General features: G+C 43.1%; 1 protein-coding gene and 1 long non-coding RNA gene across 4 annotated transcripts in view; one reads left to right on the forward strand and one right to left on the reverse strand.

Moving 5' to 3' along the window:
• LGI1 (leucine rich glioma inactivated 1) overlaps window positions 1–2847 on the reverse strand; it is a 38860-nt gene extending 36013 nt beyond the window's left edge. The window contains exons 1-2 of one of the 3 annotated variants that reach the window (XM_072806003.1): window positions 2334–2847; window positions 1868–1939 (exon numbers count right to left, since the gene is read on the reverse strand). In XM_072806003.1, coding sequence (XP_072662104.1) covers window positions 1868–1939; window positions 2334–2548 — 287 coding nt within the window. In that variant the 5' untranslated portion in view covers window positions 2549–2847. The remainder of the gene's footprint in view (window positions 1–1867; window positions 1940–2333) is intronic. The other 2 variants (XM_072806002.1, XM_072806001.1) reach the window with 2 other exon arrangements.
• On the forward strand, window positions 5–6264 carry LOC140621112 (uncharacterized). The gene is made up of 3 exons (XR_012020847.1): window positions 5–2840; window positions 3105–3208; window positions 4102–6264. It is a non-coding gene; the product is annotated as an uncharacterized lncRNA (long non-coding RNA).
• Window positions 6265–16514: the final 10250 nt, after the last annotated feature.

Raw genomic sequence — 16514 nt, forward strand, 5'->3', positions numbered from 1 at the left:
AACAAACCAAGTAGATGTGTTCTAACTGATTGGGTGTTGCTCAAGCCAGGTTTTCTGTCACAGCTAACATCTACTTACTGTTGGAATATTAGTATGTATTGACTGATGCCTCTTCTTGAATTTTAAGGACTCATCTATTTAACTATCCTGGGGAGAAAGAAGTGCCTTAGCTCCTGAAAAGGATGCCTTTTAAACGAGCCATTTGTTTATTTAATAAGTGGACAACATAAGCACAGTTATCACTTTTCCAGATACAACCAATTTTTATGCTGCGGAAGGATCCCAGCATTGGAGACTTTGCCTCTTTATGTGCTAAAGACTCTTTTTTTGGATTTGTTTGATGTGCTAACAATTCCCCTAATCATACCACTAGACCTCAATAAGATCAATCCCTTAAGAATATTCTACTCAACTGTATATCACCCCCAGACATTAGCTAGTAGAAAGACATTAGCCAACATTGTTACATAATGTCTGGACACCTGGTCAGGTTTATGATTTCAATGAAATAGGCCAGTTTTGGAATTTCATACAGATAAAACAACAGATTAATGGACTCAATAGAATTTGTTTTTAGCTTTTCAACTTTACGTACAAATTAAAAACCTATCTTTCATAAAATGTGTAACCATTTGTCATACCTGACACCAAGCATTTTATCTACTTAAATCTTATTTATCTCTGAAAACAACCCTTCAATGTACTATCACCTCCATTTTACAGATGAGGAGACTGAGGCTCAGAGGGACTTAGTCATTTGCACAAGTTTTTATGTCTAGTTTCTAGTGAGTGGTGAGGATAGATTTACACAGGTCTCTCCAATTTCAAACCATGCTGTATGTCTCTGTATATATAACCTCGAACAGCCAAAATGGCCAATTAGGGCAAAAAAACAAAAACAAAAACAAAACAAACTACAACCAACCAAAAAACCCCAAACAAAAAATAAGCAAGTAAGAAACTTGGGTCCTGAATCATGCAGTTCAGATAATGAAAGCTCAGTTGATCAACAATTGGCTAATTTCCTCCTGGAACCATGTCACTACAACTCTAATCTGTCGCCTGACACCTGAGTCCTGGAGGGGGGAACTTCTTGACCCTCACGTGGTCCAGCTCTAAGAACTAGCACTCCAATGGCCAAACATTACACATCAGAACAAATTATACATGTGATATTGTGCCTGTGGAGAAATCCGATTTCTTAGTTAAATATTGTTTTTTGACTATTTTGAGACATAGCTGGAATATGTGGTTCCCTCGTGGCTAACTCAAAACACACAGCAAAGACTAATCCTTTGCACTATCCTATATTAATATTTTCTTTCCCTCCTTGTAAGGGGACCAGTTATAAATTATGGGAGATCAGAAAACAGCCTCACGAGAGTTAATATATTAAGGAGTTACCTAGAAAGAACCCGGATTTGTTTTTCCCCACATGGTAAATCATACAGAGTAGCAGCCTGCCCCAGATCCCCGGGAGACAACATCTTGAGCGCATATGTTATGCAGGGTTCTGTATCGACTAATTCAAAAACTCCAGGGCAAAATAAGCAAAGTTCCCAAGTCAAAAATGAAAGTAAAATAGTGGCATGGAATGGGGATCATTGTTGCAAACATTCCAACAACTTCATAAATAGCCATTAAAGTAGACAGCATTACAGGTTAGCAAATTTACCATTGCAAGAATCAACCTGCACTGCCCGTGTCAAGTCGCAAACAAACCCAGCTACCTCTGACTTTACTAATCATCTTTTTCTTTCCAGAAATACAATCACATTTGACAAAATTAATATTGAGATCGTTTTACTAGAGGGCTTATCCAAATATATGCTATATTAAAAATAGTCATGATATAAATATTTCTCACAAGAGCTGCAGCGATGGTGTGAATAAAAAACTCCCTTCTGAGATTTCAGTAAAACCAGATCTCACAAAGGATCTGAAAGAAAACAAACAAAAAACAAACAGACGTACACAAAGAGACACACACACAGAACAAACCTTATGTTAATCTGGTTTAGCAAAACAGTCACTATTTCGACACTATTTTATGAAGTACGATACTGTTCCTTCCCAGATGAAGTAGGAGAGATGAATCTGCTACAGGTTTCTCATAATAATGGTCAGGGGTGGGGGGCATCTAAGCATGTTCCATAGCAGCTAATCAAAATCCAAATTTCCAAATGCAGCAAAATGTTAGCACTGTCAAATGGCCAAGCACGCAAGAGGAATCTCTCTCTCCATGCCCTCCTACTGATACATACAAAGCCCCAAATACATCAGCTGGAATTTTTAAATCGTAAATTAGATATCAAAATGCTTACGGGCCTTACAATGAGATAACATCAGGAGGAACGGTGCGTGGAATGGATCTGGCATTCTCACATAAAGCATTATCTTTGGTACAAGTACACACGGCAGGGCATTTTGGCTTCGCTGGTTTCTTCCCCTCAGTCAGCAAAAGCGCAGATAAGAGACATAGGAAATAAGCAATTCTTTTCAGGGGGATGCAGGCATTTCCCATCCTTTGGCTTCTCTCTGATTCCATGCAGTCGAAAAAATATCCCCGAACATGAACAGGGCTTCTGGAATTCAGCTGGTGATTGTCTTGCTCTGAGACCAGGTCACACAGGAGTCCACCCTTTTCCTCTGCCTCTGTATCTCTGCTTTTCAAAACGGGGACCTGCAGCTGATTCGTGAGCTGCTCTTGGCTCCAGCAACGCACTGCTCGGGAAGAGACCTGTGAGGTGCTGGCGATGGGAGGGACCCAAGTGCTGGAGGAGAGAGCCGACTTGCATCACCACGAGAACGCGGCGCGCAGACCAGCCTTCGAAGGCAAAGTGAAGTGATGTAACAGAAAATAAACAGCCCTTTGCCTTGCACCGGGAGGCCCTTTAATTGTTACCAAAAATAGGAGCGCTTTATGTCCTATTAGTGAGTGGGTGGGCGGGCGGGGGGGAGCAGTCATCGTGTGTCAGGTCTGGGCAGTCTCAGAAACCCCTGGGAATTTGCTGTGCATGTAGCAAAGGACCGAGTCAGAAAAACTCGCTTCTGAGCCAGCCCCGGCTGGAAAAATGAAGTTAAATGAAACTCTCCCTCTGCAGCATTTGGCTAAAACCTTGGTATTTCGTGCTGAATCCACCTGATCGGTGCCATCGTTGAAAGACAAATAGGAGCACATGGAGAAGGGGACTTGCAGGGAATGAATGTGAGTAAATACTTTGCTGACACTTACCAACTCTTACGAATTATTGCTTTTCATCCCCCTCCCCCCATGGGTAAGCCATCTCCTCCTTCCGTGATGAGGGAGGAAATGGGAATGTAGACTGCCTCTGTGCATAATCCACCCTCTTCATTTCTCACACTCCCTTCCCTAGCGTAGGACCAGAAGCCTGAAGGAGCTCCCTGCCAGCAGGAGGCAGCCAACTTTGGCTCTTTGGGGCCCTGTACAGGGCCTGGTTTAGCCCTGGAGGCTCAGACAGGGTGGGGAAAGCCCTGGACTAAAGAGTCGGGGCCCTGGCTTTGAGGTCCCAGTTCTGCCACAAACCAGCCACTGTTATCCTTGCATCTGTTACCCTGTCTGTGAAATGGGAATGGTAGCATAGATGTCCCATAATATTATGAATATTACATCAAAATGGTAGGCTATGTCACTGCCATATTTGATGGGAAACAGAATGTACCTTTGGGATAGAAACGTATTCAAAGAAGAATAAAACAGACCTTGACACTGGGGCACAGTGGTAGAGTCCAAGAGGGTGGGAAGACCTGTAGCTCGGAGGACAAGGAGGAGAATAGACCCTTGGTCCTCTTACCATCTCTCAAGCTGGCACAGCCGGCTAGGGGATGTCAGTCCTTTCTCTCGTTCGGCTTCTTAGACTGAAAGCAGTAAAGGACTGTTCCAGCATATGTGTGATTATGACCTAAACTCCTCCTCCACAGGAGCTTGATGCATTGGCAGTCCACCCCTGCCCTCCCAACACACACCCCACGCTCCCTGCAATCCCTTGTTTCATCTCAATAAGCTCTGGAGGTGGAGGGAGGGGGGCGGTGGCAGGCATGTTCATTCTTGTATCTGATTACTGTCTGTTGACCCAGCAGGCTGTAAGCTTCTGGAGGATAGAGACCCTGAAGTGAATCCAGTGCCTGGATGGCGTGGTGCACACAGTGGGCAAACAGTGTGCCTTGTAGAGCAACAATGGAGCCTGTAGGCTATTCGTGACCAGAACTTGCTCATCCAAAGAAACTTCACATCACATCTCCCAGTTAGAATACAGGACTTTGATTTCATCAAGGGGGTCAGAGGACAGTTCTCTGAAGTGATGATTGAGCTGAGTTCTCAGATAAAGGGAAATGAAAGAGAGAGCAGGAACCTTCCAGGTGGGGCAAATAGACACACAAGGGCCTGGCCTCAACCCTGAGGACAGTGTTTTAGGCAATGAGTGATATAATCTGTTGTATTTTGACAAAAAAGGAAAAAAACCTCAATCTAAGAGAAGTAATGATTTTAGAATAAGTTCTACTAATGTTTCACTGCCAGAGTCTTTGTGGAGAGAGGATTGATAGTGTTTTTATTTTTATTTAAATTTTTATTTATTTATGATAGTCAGAGAGAGAGGGAGGGGTAGAGACACAGGCAGAGGGAGAAGCAGGCTCCATGCACCGGGAGCCCGATGTGGGATTCGATCCCGGGTCTCCAGGATCGGGCCCTGGGCCAAAGGCAGGCGCCCAACCGCTGCACCACCCAGGGATCTCCTGATAGTGTTTTTAGAAACCGTGACCCACAGGCAAGCCCCACTTGAAATGGTAAAAGTGTCACTTAAAAGTGGGCTGCAAGCCAGATTTCTGTAAATTGAATCCCGTTTCAAGTGCACAGTGGAAACTTGCTCCATAAAATAATTACGTGGTAAAAATTTTATAGAGGATTGTTTTTATTCTAACCATCCATTCCCTAACTTACCTGACTTTTAAATGATGCATTTTGTACGTATAAAATAAAGATCCCAAGAACTTTCGGGGACCTCAGAATTCTCAGATCCAATCCCCAAAATGTTACAGATGGGGAAAGTGAATTCCTGAGAGGTCATACAGATGATCGGGAGCAGAGCTGCCACTGTGTATGGGGTGACATTCTCACAGATACTTGGTTAAACAGATAATTCACTCCCTATGTTTCACTTTCAAATGTATCAAATTATCAAGATTGCTTGATCAGCCCTTGGCTTTGCACTCCGTAGACTGGTCAAAGAAAATGTGACCAGTCTTTCATCTATGACTTGACTAAGCCAGAAGGGCAAATGAATGAGGGAAAGAAATCATATCCATAACTTCACTTTGCAGCTGTATTTATCTGGTGGCTCAGTTTGTCCGTTCAAGTGGAAAAAGGACCATGGGGAGGGGAGTGGGGGACTCTAAGGACAAATTACAATGGGCATTCTGAAAAGACAGTAACTTTTTCTTTTTCTATGGCATTTAAAACCCAGACTTGAATTCCCTATTGAATTAAAACACCCACTAACCCACGAAGATCAGGCAAAATTTTAACCGTGTAATGTGGAATGCTGATGGCTTTTTCAGGGAGGAGAAACTGCCAGGCTCCAGAATTGGATCTGAGGAGGGGCCTGGGAAGAGCAGTTTGCCATATTGAAGTCTTGAGGGACCTGGAGAGGGGACTCTTAGTGCTGATGAGACTTCCCTTCCACACAACTCCTCCTCCTCCAGGAAGCCCTGGGAGGGCACAGAGAGGACGTGGGAGTTGGGAGGGTGGAAGCTTAGGGGCTTCCACCAAACTGGAAACCTTTAGATAAGGTTTGACAACCTGTGGATCACAGTGGGGGCCCTTGAGAGAGTGGCCTAGAAAGGACCAAAGAGAGCTGGAAGGAGGCCCAGGGAGGCTGTGAGGCTTGGCTGCAGAAGGATGGATGCACAGGCCCAGCTGTAGAGGAGTAGCCGAGTGGGTCCAGGGCTGGCTCTGTGCTTTGCCAGCCATGTGACCGCAGTCTACAATGTAACCTTTCTAAGCCTTGGTTTTCTCCTCTGTATCATGAGTATAATAGTAATACATGTCACATAGAATTGTTGACAGAATTAAATGTATCTAAAGTGTTAACCTGGGATCTGATACTGGGGAAGATTTGTTAATCATCATCATCATCACTGCAACAAGACTTGAACTCCGAACATGTGACTCTTGATACCTGGGAAGCAAAGCTCTCAAATAAAAATGGGTTTCTCTTAAGTCTGTATTCACTCTAGGGAGCAGGCACTTCTGGGCAAGATGACAGTCTGTGGCCTTGCCAAGAGTCTATTTGCATAAAGCAACCAAGGATCCTCCTGAGAAAGAAAGAACTCACCAGTCTGGGTGAGAGTGAGAACACCCAAGCTCAGTCCAAGGACAAGATCCAGAGCTGGAGAAAAAGAAGGTGGGTATGGACACAGGATGGAGATTGTTGTCAGCCTGTTGCCCTTGAACATGCCTTGAACATGTTAGAAGGGGTGAAAAGAATCTACTTTGGGATCCCTGTGACAAAAGGGATTTTTTTTCTAGTTTAGTGGATATCAGGGCATTGCACGTGGGTGCTAGGAGGAACTGCACACAGCCTTGTGGCACTGGAGCTGCTGTGGAGATACAACAGCATCCCCGTCCAAGCCCATGACTCACTCACACATCACCAAAGTCACTGGGTTTTCCACCAGGAGCAGCTCAACATTAGTGGCCCAGCAGCAGTGACAGCCACATCGAAGAGTTGGCAAATGATGCCAGCAGGGAGCCAGAGCATGAGAGGAGGGACACGAGGACCTGGCCTGTGTTTGGGTACACATGTGTGATGTTCTCTGGGCATCCTCAGAAACTGGACTGGGGCTTCGTGGAGGAGCTGGAGATTCTGGGGGAGCTGATGAAAGCAAAGCGAGAGAGGAACAGCCTGTGCTGGTTCTGATCCCAGCTCTCCCCTCAAGCTGGCGTGGCCTAGGAAACACGCATTATGCAAGTAAACAAATCATTATTACGAGCCTTAAAAGCTCTAGCTTGGCCCTGCCTCCTTTTACAAACACTCACACATGCAAACGGGTATCAGCTCTTCTTTGCATGTGCCCGTGGGGGGAGAGCTTTGATGTAAAATGTTTCTTACTATCAGTATATGACTGAAAAAAAGAAAAAAAAAAAAAAAAGAAAGAAAGAAAGTAAAAGAAAATACTTCATTAGAGAATGCAAAAGATCTTCACCCACCCCAGGAGTCTGTGAAATGGCAGAGAAATGTTGAACACAATTCCAAAAAATTTCACTCACTGATTGAGGGGCCTGGGTAGATTGGTTGGAATATCATTTCTGTTATTAACTAGCTGTGTGACCTTGGGCAAGCTGCTTAGCTTCTCTGTGCCTCATTTTCTACATTGCTAAAGTAGCAGTAATACCATCTTTGCATTGTTGATATTAAGATTAGTGATAATACATGTGGAAGACATGTCACAAAGAAGGCATTCAGCTACTGATAATTCTGCCAGAAATTAGATGGGAAGAGGGCAAGGGCATAGAGCAGAGGACCAGATTTTATTTTATTTTATTTTATTTTATTTTATTTTATTTTATTTTATTTTATTTATTTTATTTTATTTTATTTTATTTATTTTATTTTATTTTTTTTATTTTTAAAAGATTTTATTTTTTTATCCATGAAAGACACAGAGAGAGAGGCAGAGACACAGGCAGAGGGAGAAGCAGGCTCCATGCAGGGAGCCCGACGTGGGACTCGATCCCGGGACTCCGGGATCACGCCCTGGGCCAAAGGCAAAAGCCCAACCGCTGAGCCCCCCGGGCGTCCCAAGGACCAGATTTTAAAGATTACTTAGAAGGAGTGTGTCACTTAGGACTCTTTGGTAGAAAGTGCCAGACATTGATTCTGCCAGTCTTAGCAAAAAAGGCCCTTATTGCCATGGTGATAAAGTGACTGGTGGAATCCAAGGAAGGGCTGTCCAAATAGGTTTCAGAAAGGAGAAACTTGTGAGAGTTTGGGGATGTAAGCGGCAGGAGGTAAGGGACAACGTCCTCAGGTAAATCCATTTCAAGCAGCTCTTGTCTCCATATTCCTCCCTAGAGGAGAGAGCCCAGTGGGCTGAGCTGGGGTCAGGTGCCCACCCATTTGCCACAGGAAAGCAGGACACCTTGGCAGCAATCCCATCAAGGGTGGATGCAGTGGAGGGGACATTGTGCCCCAATAGAAACTTTGGAATTATTACCAGGAGTAGAGAGGATGGCCGGGCAGGCAAAACCAAGGGACATTCACTACGAGATGGCATGTATACCAGCATGTGTTAGCTAATATCATATCCCGTGGCCCCAGCCTATCATCCCAACCAACCAACCTCATGATTTTTAAGAGAATGACCAGGGTACAATTTAGACTAACAGACATGGATAACTTCTGAAAAGACAGCTAAACCCTTGTGTCCTGACTGTGGGATTGGGGCATTTTTGACTCTCCTGGTCCAACTTTGGCCAGGAGAGGAATTAGAAGACCGTACTAACAAAAGCAGACATTTACGAATGCATATTTTGTGCCATTTGCTGTTTTAAGCCCCTACTGTAATTAATTCATTTAATCCTCATAACAATCCAATGGGCTAAATACTTATTATTATTGTTGTTGCTGTTGCTATTTCCTCTCCACTTACAGAAAAGAAAACTTAGGGCCAGGAGGTGACGTAGCTTGCCAGGGTCCTGTAGCTGGTAAGGAGCGGCACTGGGATCCAACCCAGGCATCTCTCAGTCTGATGCCCACGGTGTTAGCCACTCCTGGGAGCTGCCTCCCCAAAGGGTCCGGGGGAGAAGGAGTCCCGGGTGCTGCTTTCCAGGCCCATAGTGCCTCATTGGCGAGGCGCTGCTCTTGTACTACAATTCCCAGCATGCAACTGGGCTACCATCTTAACCCCTTCCTCACCAAAAGTTCTTCACGGTCTTGGTAAAAAAAAATTTTAAGGGCAAATGTGGCAAAATCTGGTCTCCCTAAGGGATAATTATGCAACTGAGGCATGAATGCAGATGTAAGTGGGAGTATATAGAGGAGAAGGTTAAATTCTGGTTTAAAATACTCTGCATTTTTTTAGTGTTCAGAGGAAGGTACTGAAAATCAGTGTGGGAAAGATCGTTTTTTAACTGAGAAATGTGTACCATGATAATAACACCAAGGCCATGTTAAAGCACCTATTCTCAAACTTTGTTGCACTTCGCAATCACTTAGAGAGTTTCTAAAAATATTTAATGCTGGGGTCACATCCCTAGAGGTCCTGATTTAATTGGTCTGGAGTATGACCTGGACATTAAGACTGTTAAAGGTTGCATGAAATTCTAAAGTGCAGCAAAATCTGAGAACTCTTGCTTTGAAGAAGAGAAGTATTTAGGTGGGGTCATAAAGATAAAACAAATTGTGACTAGCTCAAGGAAACTTGTAAGAAAAAAGAGAGAGACAGACAGAATAGACTCACAAGCAGTGTTTTTCAATCCGGGCACATTAGGATCACCTAGGAAATGTTTTTAAAAATTACCTTACCCCAGACCAATGGAAGTAACATCTCTGGGGATGTATTCTGGTGAAAGAACTGAACCCCAGAATAGTGGTCCTCAAAGTGTTCCCAGACTGGCAGCATGGCTATCACATGGCAACTTGCTAGAGATATAGATTCTTGGGACCCACCTCCAACAAATGGGAACAGAAACTGTGGGTGAGGGTCCAGAAATTTGTGTTTTCACAAAGCTTCCAAGTGATTCCAATGCACTGTCAAGTTTTGGTAACCATAATCACTGCCCTGAGATGTAGGCTCTACGGAGATAGAAACTTGATTTGATGTTTTCACCTAGCAAAGTGTTAGGAACAGAGAATATGCTTTCCATGGTCTGTTACATTAATGGTCCTCAATGACCCAGGCCTGCCAGTATTCATGCCCTTGTGCCCTCTCCCCCGGGAGCTAGACTGGCAACAAAACATGCAGAAGTGATATGGTGCCAGTTTCCTGATCAGAATATTTAAGAACTGGTAGCTTCTGCTTTTATCCTTTTAGGAGCCCTGAGGTGTCATTTAAGTAGTCAGGCTCCTTGTGAAGAGGCCACATAGAGTTAAAAATCCTGAGTTTCTGTAGAGAAAGAGACCCAGCCACCCCGGAACCCAGGCTGAGTTCAGCTTCCAGCTGGGTCTATCAGATGAATGCAGCCATGAGAGTGACCACTGGCAAAACCAAAAGAAGGGACTCCCAGCTGAGCCCAGACCAGATCTATGAGCTGTGAGCAAATAAAATGATTTTAAGCCAGTAAGTTTTGGGTAGTTTGTTAATGCAGCTACAGGAAAAATGAAATAATGCTCAATAAATACCTGTCGAATTAATGGACATGGAGCTAGACCCAACCTCTCTCCTTTGTCAAAGGAGGAAAAACAGAAGTTAGATAGAAAGCAGGAACATACTAGCCAGGATGGCTAAGGAGGGAGCTTTGACCGGAAGCCATTAATTCTGTACCCACAGCCCAGACAGCAAAGGCCCAAGTGCCTAGCTAAGAGCAGAAGAATCAAAGGTACTAACTCTTGCTGCCACACACTGACTGCTGATTATATGCCAGGTATATGGATAAAACATTTTACTAATATTAATTCTCAACAACAAATATTACATATTTTAAATGTATAACATACACATAACTCATACAGTGTTCTATATAATTGTATTATATATATCTGAATTAGATATTAATTCTTCTCAAAGGTTTGCATAAGTACTATTATTACCCCATCTCATAGAAATATAAGGTCAAATGGGTTAAATCATTTGCCCAAAGTCATGGAGCTATTATTAATTGGAACTCAAATCATATTTTTCTAATTCTAAAATTCAAGGTTTTAAGCACACAGTAGGACCAAACTATCCCGGAAAACTGAATAGTGACCCTGTGGGTAGCTCAGTCTTAAATCATGATAACAAAGAAGATTACCATCTGCCTTTGGTGGTAAATAAAACACACCATGTTCACGCGTGAACGTATCTCCCATTTCAGGATAGACGTCCATGGAAAAATAGATCTTATGTTACAGCTGAAGTTGATAGGTTACATCTATTTGGTAAAACAAAGGAAACCAGTAGTTAATCATAGGTCCAGCCTTCTGTGATGAAAAGTGGTCAGACATTTAGGCATTCTGAGAAACCTAAACCAAACTTCTCAGTCCCAGAAGTGAGTTTCCTGAGCAATCGGTTGCTTAAGAAAAAACACAGCCGGATGCAAGCCACACCAGAACAGCTTCTTTGGCCTCTATCTGTTCAAAACTATACGAAAAAACGTGTAGGGTTTTCTTTCTTTCTTTCTTTCTTTCTTTCTTTCTTTCTTTCTTTCTTTCTTTCTTTCTTTCTTTCTTCTCTCTCTCTCTCTCTCTCTCTCTCTTTCGTTCTTTCTTTCTTTCTTTCTTTCTTTCTTTTCTACTTCTTTTAAAATTTTTCTGACAGAAGCTCCAGTGTCTTGTGTAGGAAATATCTTAAAATCTCCTTCAATCTATTTGATGCACCAATGCGACATAGTTGTGTCAGAACCATGGACAAGAGAGGGAGGGTCCATGGGTTCCTAAGGTGCTTGGAACTGTAAACCACCCCGTTGGATTGCTCTTCATTTATTGGTTCAGTGTGTACTTCTGAATACTCTGTTATGCACAAGGCTTTGGGGGAATGCAAGGACACACAAGGCTCTGTCTTCAGCAAACAGAAAGAATACCCAGATTATAAGAAGGTAGGCAGCTCACTTTCCATTCTTAATTTTCTCTCTGCTTCTTTGAGAGACAGCAGGAGAATTGTAGAAACTGACAGATCTCAAATTGAATTTAAATTTTAAAAAATGTAAAAAAAAAAAGAATATCAGGATAATGTCGCTGACTTTAGAGTAAATAAAATTGTGTGAACGGTGCCCCCCTCCCCCCAAAAAAAGAAATTGACAGAGCCAAGTTCAAATTCTGACATTGCTACCTACGGGCTGTGGGATCATGGTTAAATCACTTGGCCTCTCTCTATCTCCATATCTTTGTGTGAAATGAGATCAGTGTTGACCTCACAGGCTTTTGTCAAGGGCTGTATGAAATCGTGTCTATGAACTTATTTTATCAACTCTAGTCTTTTACAAGTACAAGGAGTTATTATGCTGTTTTAATGATGTTTACTAAATTGAATTCTACCCTTCCTCCCCGACTAGTTTTTTTTTGAAAAAAAAAAAAAAAAGATTTTATTTATTTATCTACTTGAGAGAGAGACAGAGAGAGCACAACCTGGGGGAGGGAGACAGAGAAGCAGACTCCCTACTGAGTGCGGGCCTCCAACTCAGGACCCTGGGATTGTGACCTGAGCCAAAGGCAGCCGCTTAACCGGGTGAGTCACCCAAGCACCCCTCCCCAGCTGGCTTTTATCTCTGATTTTTCCCCCTTTTTATTTCCCTTTATTGTAAAGGTAGCCAAGATTTGTTTTAATTGGGTATGGTAAGACCAGCAGACATGGAAGTTACTGTCATGAAGGAAGAAGTTGCTGTACTCTCCCCAGGAGTGTAAAACAGGAGGCATGCCACGCAGGGAAGCACATGAGGAAGCACATGGGACAGTCAGGAGGCATAAAGTGTGAAGGGAAAATGTAGACAAGAGCCTTTATTGTTCTAGTTTGAATATGCAGTGGGCTTTGGGATAGAGGAGCTGTCCCTAATTGTCTGATAGCTGCTTCTGGGATTATTAGGGCAGGTGGAAGAGGCTCAGAGTAGGAGAGCCCAGTAGAGGAGATGGTTGGGGAGCTGGCCTCTGTATTGGTGGGTTTGCATGTGAAAGATATTCTCACAGATGAGTCATTTACAAACTCTAGGAATTGGTTAACTCTGGCAGAGGTGGTCCCTCTAAGGTCAGGAAGACCTTGAATGTCAAACCATCAGAATATAGAAAATAAAAAGACATGTTTAATACACACTTCCAACCACTCCTCAATAGGAAGCAACTGACAGGGCTCTAGGAGAACTAAGAACAGTGTGGAAGCCTGGGGAACCACCCCATTAGAAGTGGTGGTCTGCAAGGAAGGGAATGGGAGGGTCAGTGAGTCCAGTAGGATTTTAGCTTTGGTGCTCTTTGGTTTATGGAGATTCCAAGCCCATCACAGAGTGAAGCCTGGGTGGATGGGATAAAAGGCAGCAACTTCTACTGCTTTATTTATTTTTTATTTTATTTTTTATGTATTTATTATTTTTTTTAAAGATTTTATTTATTTATTCATGAGACACACACAGAGAGAGGCAGAGACAGGCAGAGGGAGAACAAGAAGGCTCTCCTTTGGGGAGCCTGATGCAGGACCTGATTCCAGGACCTGGGGGTCATGACCTGAGCCAAAGGCAGATACTCAACCACTGAGCCACCCAGGTGCTCCAGTTGTACTGTTTTAAAAAGCCTCCTTGAGGGCAGCCCTGGTGGTGCAGCAGTTTAGTGCCGCCTGGAGCCCGGGGCATGATCCTGGAGACCCTGGATCGAGTCCCACATCAGGCTCCCTGCATGGAGCCTGCTTCTCCCCCTGCCTGTGTCTCTGCCTCTCATTCTCTCTCTGTGTCTCTATGAATAAATAAATAAAAATCTTTTTTAAAAAAATAAATAAAAAAAAGTAAAAAGCCTCCTTGAAGACAGGATCTTCAATTTATGTATCTTTCTATTCCCTTGACTGAATGATCATTACCTAGGTGAAAGAACTAAAATGGCATTATAAAGGAGAAAATATAGTTTAGATGTATGGGCTGGTATTTTCTTTTGCTCTTAAAAAATAAACTTTGTTTAATTTTTATTGCTACAGTTTAGTATGCTGAATTTATATTATTCATAGCTGTCTTCATTATTGAGTAGCAACTGAATTTGGCATGGACTGGGGACCATTACTTGCAGCCTCAAAGAATGAGGACCTCTGGTTCATGCTGCAGAGAGAAATTAAACTGGCCCTGCCTTCTTTCCTCTGTGAAGTTTTCAGGGGAGGCAATTGATGTAATTGATGATGAAGAAAGAAGAGGACAGTGGTGTTGCTGCTGACAAATAACACTTAGCATGTGCTTATAGCCTGGCAGGCAGCGGTGTAGGTGCTTTGGAGCTGCTACCTCACTTAATTGTAACAAACATCGTTTGGCTACTATTGACTCCCGATTCAAAAATGAGGAAACTGAAGGGCAGAAAAGAGTCAGCTTGCCCAAGATAAGGTCCATCTGGCTTAAAAACGGAGACGTGTCAGGGCACCTGGGTGGCTCAGTCGGTTAAGTATCTGCCTTCAGCTCAGGTCATGATCCCAAGGTCCTGGGATTGGGATTGAGCCCCGCATCGCATCGGGCTCCCTGCTCAGCCGAGAGCCTGCTTCTCCCTCTCCCTCTGCCTGCTGCTCCCCCTGCTTGTGCTCTCTCTTTCTGTCAAATAAATAAAATCTTAAAACAACAACAACAACAAAACCAGAGATGTTTCACTCTCTTTATCACTCCACAGCACTGTCTCCTTGCTTCTGGGTGGTTTCCCGGAACAAAGGATACCTCACCTTACTCACACAATAAGCAGTTGGAGACTATGGGGTGCAGAACCCCTGTGAGTGATGGGTATTGGGCCCTGGTGCTGGCCTGGCCATGTAACCAGGGCTGATCCTTGGAAAAACTGTGGCATATGGGAAGTTCATCTCTGGGACATGGTAGACAAGGAGCCAAGATCTGGTTCTGGGATGAGCTGTACGACCTTGCATATAGTTCCTGATATTGAGGCTCTGGTTTTCAAAGGACGTGCTTGGGCTGGATGAGATCTAGGGATCCTGGACATGTGAACTGCCTCTGCCAGCAATCCCACTGGAGAGAAGATGATTGGAAAGGTAGGGAAAGTGTTGAACAGGTTCTTGAGTGTACAACAGCGAGTCACTCATAGCTATGAGAGTGCCATGAGGAGTTGTGAAAACATTGGCCTAGTTGCCTCCAGCTTCACCCTGGCTGCAACTGTTGGACTGGAGAAGCCAACATCCTGAAACTCTTGGAACCTCCACACACAACAAAGAATTGTCCTGCCCCAAAGCTCTTAGCATTCCCACTGAGAAGGAACAAAAGAAGTTCTCATAGTGGGAACATAAAAACTTCTTTGTATATTCTTCTGAACATTAATCAATAATCCATTAACCCAGGGAAGCTGAATGCTTTACATACAGAATCCAAAACAAACTGACAGATACCCTCTGGCAAGAACTGCTAAGAGGCCATGTGGCTGTGGGCAAGACTTTCATTTCCTCAGGCCTCAGTTTCTCCATCTTCATAGCACTAACATTCTAGAACTTCCAAGCTTCTCTCCTCAGGCAGGAGAAATACCTTGTCAAAACAGAGGCTTGAAAAGACTTTGTTTTCCTCATTTTTAAAAAGATTTTATTTATTTCTTCATGAGTGACACAGAGAGAGGCAGAGACATAGGCAGAAGGAGAAGCAGGCTCCCTATAGGAAGCCTGATGTGGGACTCGATCCCAGGACCCCGGGATCACGACCTGAGCCAAAGGCAGACGCTCAACCACTGAGCCACCCAGGCACCCATTTACCTCATTTTGTATATGGTGACTGCATGGACTACAGGTAACCAAAATGCATGTGGTGAAGTTTAAATCAAAATACAAAAGCATACTGTATTGACTGTAGTTAACAATACCATATTGCATATTTGAAAGTTGCCAGGAGGGTAGATCTTAAAAGTTCTCATCACAAGAAAAAAAAACTTTTTTTGGTGGCTATATATGGTGATACATGTTAACTAGATTAATTGTGCTGATTATTTTGCAAAACTCCATGTAAATATTAAGTTGTACGCTGGAAATTAATGTGATATTATAGGTCACTTGTACCTCAATTTAAAACAAAAGTGTACAGAAGCAACTGATCCAAGAATTTTTTTTATAAGGTATGATTTTAGCTATTTAGCATTTTCTCTAGAACTATATTTGAATTTTTCAGAGCCAAATGCCAAAAGTGCAGGGAAGGCCTTGGTAGGCTGCCCTTCTACCAGCTAGACTTCAATAGCAAAAAAAAAAAAAAAAAAAAAAAAGGTTGTTAGTGAATAAAACAAGCATAATTCTAAGTCGTGGGCAAGATGAACATAATTGAACCAGAAATATGATTTGGGGACTGTAAGGGAAAGCAGTGCCTCAGAGATGTCTTGCCCTAGGGAAGGCTTGTTTATTGGAATATGAAGCTGAAACTATGATTATTCTCTCTTCTTCTCCTTCTCCTTCTTCATGCCTGAATCACTCCCACTGTAGTTATTAGCAGTCATTTTTTCTTAAAAGAAATAGTTCTTTACCTTTTCAAGAGGTCATTAAGTGATTTTTTGTTTGGTTATTTTTGTTTAAGATTCTGAAATTAAAGGAGAAACATGCAATGAGAGTGTTCGTGCTTTGGAAACTTGAACTTCGTGATGTTGGATTTCAAGCTTCTTGCTTTTCCCTTACCCCCAAAGAAAGGCCCTGTTTTGTTTTGTTTGGCTTTG

This window comes from Canis lupus, chromosome 29 (assembly GCF_048164855.1).
Source record: "Canis lupus baileyi chromosome 29, mCanLup2.hap1, whole genome shotgun sequence".
NCBI classification, from domain to species: domain Eukaryota; kingdom Metazoa; phylum Chordata; class Mammalia; order Carnivora; family Canidae; genus Canis; species Canis lupus.